Raw genomic sequence first — 6,955 nt, forward strand, 5'->3', positions numbered from 1 at the left:
ACTTCTATTTGGTTTTTCTTCTTTTTCCATCATACGTTTCATGTGCTTTTGACGAGCTTTAATTATCAATAATTCTCTAACAGTTTTTAAACGTTTATCGGATAAACCAAACAGATTGAGAAATGCTTTTTGACAAACATCTACACAATTGTAACGACTTAATGACTTTCTTGATGTTTCTGTTGAATCACTTTCTAAAGACTTGTCATTCTCTTCTTTGGAATCCAAAGACGCCACTGAGGATGTTTCATCAAAGTCTGATTCTTCATCTTTGTCAGAGTCGCAATTTATATCTGTAAAATATATTTAGATAGGTACATTACATTAGTTTTTCACATTTTACTAGAAAATAGCAATGCGTTATTGGGTTTTATTTTAACATTTGATAAATACAAAAAAAAATAATAATAAGAAATGTCAATTATTTGTTATAAATAATTTATTTATACAGGAGCAAGGGGTTCAATAAGCAAACTGAAAAAGTAGTTTTATAATCAATCTATGAAGTTTTAAATAGGTGATCTTAAAATTGGTATTATATCTATAGATTTTATAGAATTGTGTCATTATGTATTGACTATTGAATAACCAATTAAGTTTATACTTGAAAAATAAATAATAGGTAGGTAATATTTTTAAATTAATTTATTTATTCCAATCGGTTCAGTCAATATAAATTTAATGTGTTAGATCTAAGTATCCAAGTTAAACAACTAATTTACTCAATACTTTTAAGTTTCCAATTTATTTAAAGACACCCAAATTATTCATAAATATATTTTTTACAAGAACACAGATGCAAGACTCACTTGACAAAAAATCCTCGGATACAAAAGAAGGTATTCTGTACTTGCAATGAATTCTTCTTAATAGTTTACCATTAGCTGTGGTCTCTTTACTAAACAACCGATTGGCAACAGGTCGAGCTTCAATAAACTTCTGTAAAAATTTATTTTGCACATCTTCGCTGTCCATTTCTACAAACATTTTAAACAGCTCATCCTTGGACCGCTGCGGTACACGTTCGGAACATTTTTGGGGACACTGACACAACGTGTCTGAAAATATAAATGTACAATTAATCCACGTTAGAAAATGAACGTTCCTCGGATTATTAGTATGTATTTATCGATCACTTACCCGGTTGCGCTTTGCTCTCTTTTAGTTTTTTTATGACGTTAGTCTGTTCTGGACTCATGTCTGATGACATCTTCCTCTTATCACCAGGTGCCCCTGGGACAATAACGTCGTCTGCAATGTTTTTCGGCTCTATCGAATCCGCCATAGTGCTTTCGTATCTGATTGTATATATGTATATTAAAAACCTAATAATTATTAATTATATTAATATTATTGTTACTACTTCTACTAAAATGTCCTTAAGCACGTCGTCAGTAGGAATGTCGTTTCAATTTCATAAGATCGACGCCCGGTTCTTAGAGTGTTAGTCGCGCAGTGTCTTAAGTGTTCGGTCGAAGGTAATCCGATAAGTCTGAAAATCGGCGGCGGTTGTGACAACGATAGCTGTGAAAACCAATAAACCATACGAAATCTTACTTCTTAGCGGACGGTGCGAGGAAAAAAAAACGGATCGACTCCAAACGTGAACATTCGCCAAATCAGTGTTATTGTTTTCGACGGTGGAAAGGTGGGAAGAAACACATGCCTCACCGAGATACATTGCTGCCAACCACGCGCGTAATTCGCCCCAACCTCCCCGCCATCGAGCGTTTCGCGGTGACCCAGTGAGACGCGCCCGGCCGCCGCCACCCTAGCAACAATGCTGCAACGTGAGGACGACAAATAATATTATTATCATTGTACAACGTACTTGATGACTAACCCCCCGCGCTTTTTGTCAAGAGATGAACTAAACGATACTGACATTCACTCGATTCATTTTGTTGTTGTTTCTTCCCCCACCCCCGTTACGCACATGACGACCCAGACCGACGAGTTTTTGACGGTTCAGTAACACCGTTTCAATGTTAAATCGGTATTTTTTCGTCGTAGTCATCATAATATATATCGAACGAAGACCTGCACCAATAATAAAATATGTACCTAAATAAATCGTCGTTCACGGGTGCGATATGACCGTGCACTGCGGCCATTTGACTTTTACTACGATACGCGTTCGTTCAAGTAAATAAACGACAGTGTATCCGACCTCAAAAAAAACTACCTACCCTTAATGCTATAGCACTTTAACTATACTATATAGGGGTCTCGTTGTTTCGGTTTTCTCCCCCTGACGGCATTATATGGTGTTGGAATTAGAAAAATCATATTTTTAGGTTATTTCATAGTTCATAACATATTATGTATATCGTATACGCATTTAGGTATATTCAATATCTAAGCTGAATAGCCGTGTGCTTACTTGGTCCCAACACGCATGCGCGATAGTATTCATTTGTTTATATTATTATGTAAATGTACATTATATTAGGTATACATATATTTACTATATATTTGAACTTTGATGTAGGTAATGAAATAGTCAAATTATGACTATTTAATGTTCGTTATAATAATCAATTGATTTAACGCTCTATATATATATATTATATATATATATATATGGACTTGGCTAGACGTTATGTAATTTATTTACTAGGTATTTTTACTTTTCGATTTCGATTCTGCGGTATGCCTCAACCATTCGATAGTCTCTGAATTACCTATATTTTAGTTAAACGATTTGTTAGAAAACTAAAAATGGATGATTACTTAATAATTATTTAGTTCTATTATATTACGTAATAATTAGGGATCGGTTGGATCGATTCCATAGAATTTTGTGTGTAAAAAGGAATCGACATCGTCAAAAAATTCGAAATCTAGTTAAATCATATGGAAATCGATAAATCTTCGATTATCTTATTCAATACTAATCGGAATAAGGAGTAAATATCGATTCTGAAAAGAATCAGAATCGATAAAATTACTTTCGATTATAGACTCCGTGAAAATAATTGAATCGTGGAACCGACAACTATTTTGTTATTAGTAATCAATAATTGTTTTAGAAAGAAGAATCGATGGATACAATTAGGAATATATTTCATATAATAATGAAAAAAATTGCTAAAAATCAAATACCTATCGATTAATGGAAACTGTTCAATTAAAAATATAAATTGATATAAATTATAGTAGGTACCTATATAAAATACCAATCTGGATTATGGATACCTATTCTTTCGATTCTATACATAAGAAATCGGTAAATATTGTAATCGAATCACTCCTAGGCCCTAGTAATAATATTATCTTATAATTTATACTGTATACGATTTAAATATTTGTTAACATTAGGTAGGTACTCCTAAAGGCTAAAATTGTGTCTATAAAAAAGTTCCAAAATTGTTAACTTATCTGAGTACAATAATATACAGTACAGAAAACTTCAGTTTAGAGCAACCAGAAATAGCTAATATGTATATCTGGTTGTATATTAGGTATACAATAAATTCAGTGTAACTCCTGTTTGGAACTGTCGTGATTCTGAATTTTTACAGAAATAGGTACATCGTACATATTCTAGTGAATAATACTTGCCCAAAATAAAAGGCTTGTAATAGGTACGTAATTAGATTATGATTATCTATAATCTATGTATTATACATCCTTTTACTGTATTGTGTACCCACTTACGACGATGTAATAACTAATAAGGGATCGTATTATGACATAATATTATAGCTACAAAGATCTAAGTCAAATTAATTATTAATTATACAAGTATAGCCTTATAATAATTAATATGTATGTTAAACAAAAACTGTACGTATTAACATAGGTAAGCTATTTGTCACTTAAGTGTGCGGGTTGTAGCATTAGACAATATTATAACTAATTCTGCAGTAAATACTATAGTGTATTCAGATTTCAGAACCTATGTATTTTAAAATAGTAAATGCGCTACTATATAGCCATATTATTTTTCTATTTAACTATATACCTACGTATTAAAATGTATTGTCTTGAAATGCTTTCGAATTTGATGGAAAACACACTATGACGTATATATGTACCTGGCTGAAAAGAGGAATGAATTGTATGTTATTTTAACCATCGATAATAATGCCAATCAGAGTATTAGTTAAAATAAATTACAATTAATATTTACTAAAAAGTTGCTAAAGGTGCGTTTTCACTGCAGTATAAAGACGCAGCGGACAGTGAATAGCCAGACCGCTGCGTCTATAAACGTATAATAGTTGCGTCCATTATACGAATCTATTTTATATAAATAACGGACAAACAATTTTGGCTTGGCTCTAAAAATTGTTTGATAATTTTTATAGGTAGGTATTTTTAAAGATGTTTTGGAGATACTGTTAGCCTGTTAGATAAGGTGTGTTGTTGGATGAGTGACGGTAGGGTGTAATCGTAATGTTTATAATAAAATTGTGGAATACGTCAATAAGACAATTTCTCATTCTTATTGCTAAATTTTGGTTTCAATAATAACATAAATAATATATTATATTACATAATATCATATTCATTTAAATCTGAAATAATATTGTCTGTACTTATAATTTGTTTCGTGTACAGGTTTTTTATTTTATGCATATATAATACGGAGATAACGGGACAAAAAGCGTTCTGTTTGAAGTTTGTTGGGACAAGGAGTTATGAATGTATGCAGGCCATCTTTATCTAGAATCTAAAGACGCATATAAATCGTATATTTTGCTTACTTTAATTAATTTAACGATTAACACGAAATAGATTTAGGAAATATTAGTTATTTTATTATTTTAATATGTTCATGCCCTGATTGATAGTCAGACAATATAATAAAACATACTTTATAAAATCGTTCAATATATCCTATAGAATATGTATAAGTAATGGCTTTAAATATTGAATTATTTGAAAAAAGTGCATAAATTCATAAAAAATGCATATATTTTAATTTTTAATCTACGCTCAATTTAAACCTAAATCTTGCTTAGTATAATAAACTTCACTATAAGAAATTATATTATAAAAATATATAATATATAAAAAATAGTGCTAGTATAAAATGTTCTTGCCCTCTTTCCATTTACATTGTTCGTTCAATTAAAATTAATATTAACGTGAATACTTCATTTTACACACTTTACTCACTATCGCGTCGTTCCAATCAGCATTTTTTCTAGTGCCTGTATACTGATTTATATGAATACTTAATACTAGTAATGTTTTCCATAAACCTAGTTTTATTTAGGAAATTGTTGTCGTTATTAATTATCTAGTTTAGATTATTCACAATAACATATAAACTGTAATTGTTTCAAATATTTCAGGTTCAATATTAGTATTATTTTATCATTATTATATTATGTTAAATATTTTGTTTAATAACAGTATATTAATGAAGTTAGCACTTAGAAAGTATCATGATAATCTTTATCATATATCAAACAAATATTTAAAATCGTAGATAATACGAAATAATTACCAAAATATATGATTAATGAATCATTATTGTATTGTATTACTGATACATTAATATCAATTCAATTAGTTCATAGCCCAATAAATATACCAATCTAAAACATAGTATTTATTATTTAAATTTAAAAATTCAATTTTTGTTAAAATTTTTCGAAATAATTATGAATTATAAATGTATTAAAACTATATAATATATTATCACTATGACATTTAAATATACAGTAGTCCAATTTAATTTTATTAAAAGTTTAAATGATCATCCAACACGAAGATTAAATCTCCGGAGTTTACAAAATTGCTTTTTTTAGTTCAGTCTATTGCGGGAAAACTTTATTGGCCTGTAGAATTTTGCACCTATTGAAAGTATATCGTTTCCAAAGCTTATATCATTTCAAACTTCTATCTAAAAGTTTTCTCTCTATTTTAATTATACGAAGAAGTAATGTTTGTGGTGTTTGACGAAGGTGTAAATTATGTTTATAATTTTCAAGGTGCAAACTTTTCCATAGATAAATTTAATTATATATGACAAACCTCGTATTAAATCCTATCATCCCTATTATTATAACGGCCATGAAGAAAGTTATTCGACTTTTTTGCTTTTAATATTTATTTTCACTCTACAACAGCTATGCAACCTCCATTTTTCTTAAACTGATAAACTGTTATTCGTTTACTGAAACGAAACGGTCAATTTCTATAATATAGGTACCTGCAGTAAAGTATTAAAACAATTACTGTAAAATTATCAAAAGTCTATAAATTCCTGCTCTATTATAATTTAAATATCCAATGACCAATAGCAAAAGAAGACCCATTGCGTCCACTTTCTAATTACAACAATTTTGCAGAGCTCACCTCTAAAATAATATAGTAAAATATGTCATATACAAAAAACTTAAATCAGTGGAGGTAGTGTATATTAGTATATTACTGAATGTGTCTCTTCTCTATTTATTATATTCGTCGTGCCATTATCTATACCTAAACTAAACTGCACTGTTCGTTGATATATTTTTTTTATGATAGAAAAATCAATAACAATTTTACATGGGAGCAGTCGATTTTCTTGATACTGACTCACTAACAATTTTAAAAAGGTGTGTAAGTGGATGTCGCTCTGCTGTACAGTAGGTTACAAGTGGGTCACTGTATAATGGATAGTATTAAATTTGAATTCAATGATATAATATCACTGTATAAGAAAAACGATTCAGAGCGGAGACGGTTTGTCAGTCTAGGTATAAGGTATCTTATATACTTATCTATGGTATTAAAAAAAAAATTGACCTATAATAGGTGTTGATAATAAATTCCAAATTAATCATATCACAATATCCATCAGGTAACGCGTTATACATCAATAACAAACCGTGGTACTATCATAGATATATAATAGTATACTTTAGAAGTTTCAAATACCCACAAATAATATTATACAATCATTACAATCACAACAAAATAAATAAAATATTTATTCCAGGTTTTTTAATATGTA

The 6,955-nt window shown here is 29.5% G+C and overlaps 2 protein-coding genes and 1 long non-coding RNA gene across 6 annotated transcripts in view; 1 reads left to right on the plus strand and 2 right to left on the minus strand.

Annotated features, from left to right (window-relative positions):
• LOC100168418 (uncharacterized) overlaps positions 1 to 2,418 on the minus strand; it is a 28,163-nt gene extending 25,745 nt beyond the window's left edge. The window contains 6 exon segments of one of the 4 annotated variants that reach the window (NM_001162816.1): positions 1 to 12; positions 14 to 293; positions 810 to 1,058; positions 1,141 to 1,298; positions 1,364 to 1,492; positions 1,558 to 1,624. In NM_001162816.1, the coding sequence (NP_001156288.1) occupies positions 1 to 12; positions 14 to 293; positions 810 to 1,058; positions 1,141 to 1,285 (686 nt within the window). In that variant the 5' untranslated portion in view covers positions 1,286 to 1,298; positions 1,364 to 1,492; positions 1,558 to 1,624. 4 annotated transcript variants of the gene reach the window in all.
• LOC100159523 (cAMP-dependent protein kinase type I regulatory subunit) overlaps positions 1 to 6,955 on the plus strand; it is a 108,120-nt gene that overhangs the window by 28,473 nt on the left and 72,692 nt on the right. The window lies entirely within an intron of this gene.
• Positions 5,846 to 6,955, minus strand: part of LOC107884354 — a 19,207-nt gene continuing 18,097 nt past the window's right edge. The window contains exon 3 of the long non-coding RNA XR_001679850.2: positions 5,846 to 5,856. This is a non-coding gene — a long non-coding RNA (uncharacterized LOC107884354). The remainder of the gene's footprint in view (positions 5,857 to 6,955) is intronic.

This window comes from Acyrthosiphon pisum, chromosome A1, assembly GCF_005508785.2.
Source record: "Acyrthosiphon pisum isolate AL4f chromosome A1, pea_aphid_22Mar2018_4r6ur, whole genome shotgun sequence".
NCBI lineage: Eukaryota > Metazoa > Arthropoda > Insecta > Hemiptera > Aphididae > Acyrthosiphon > Acyrthosiphon pisum.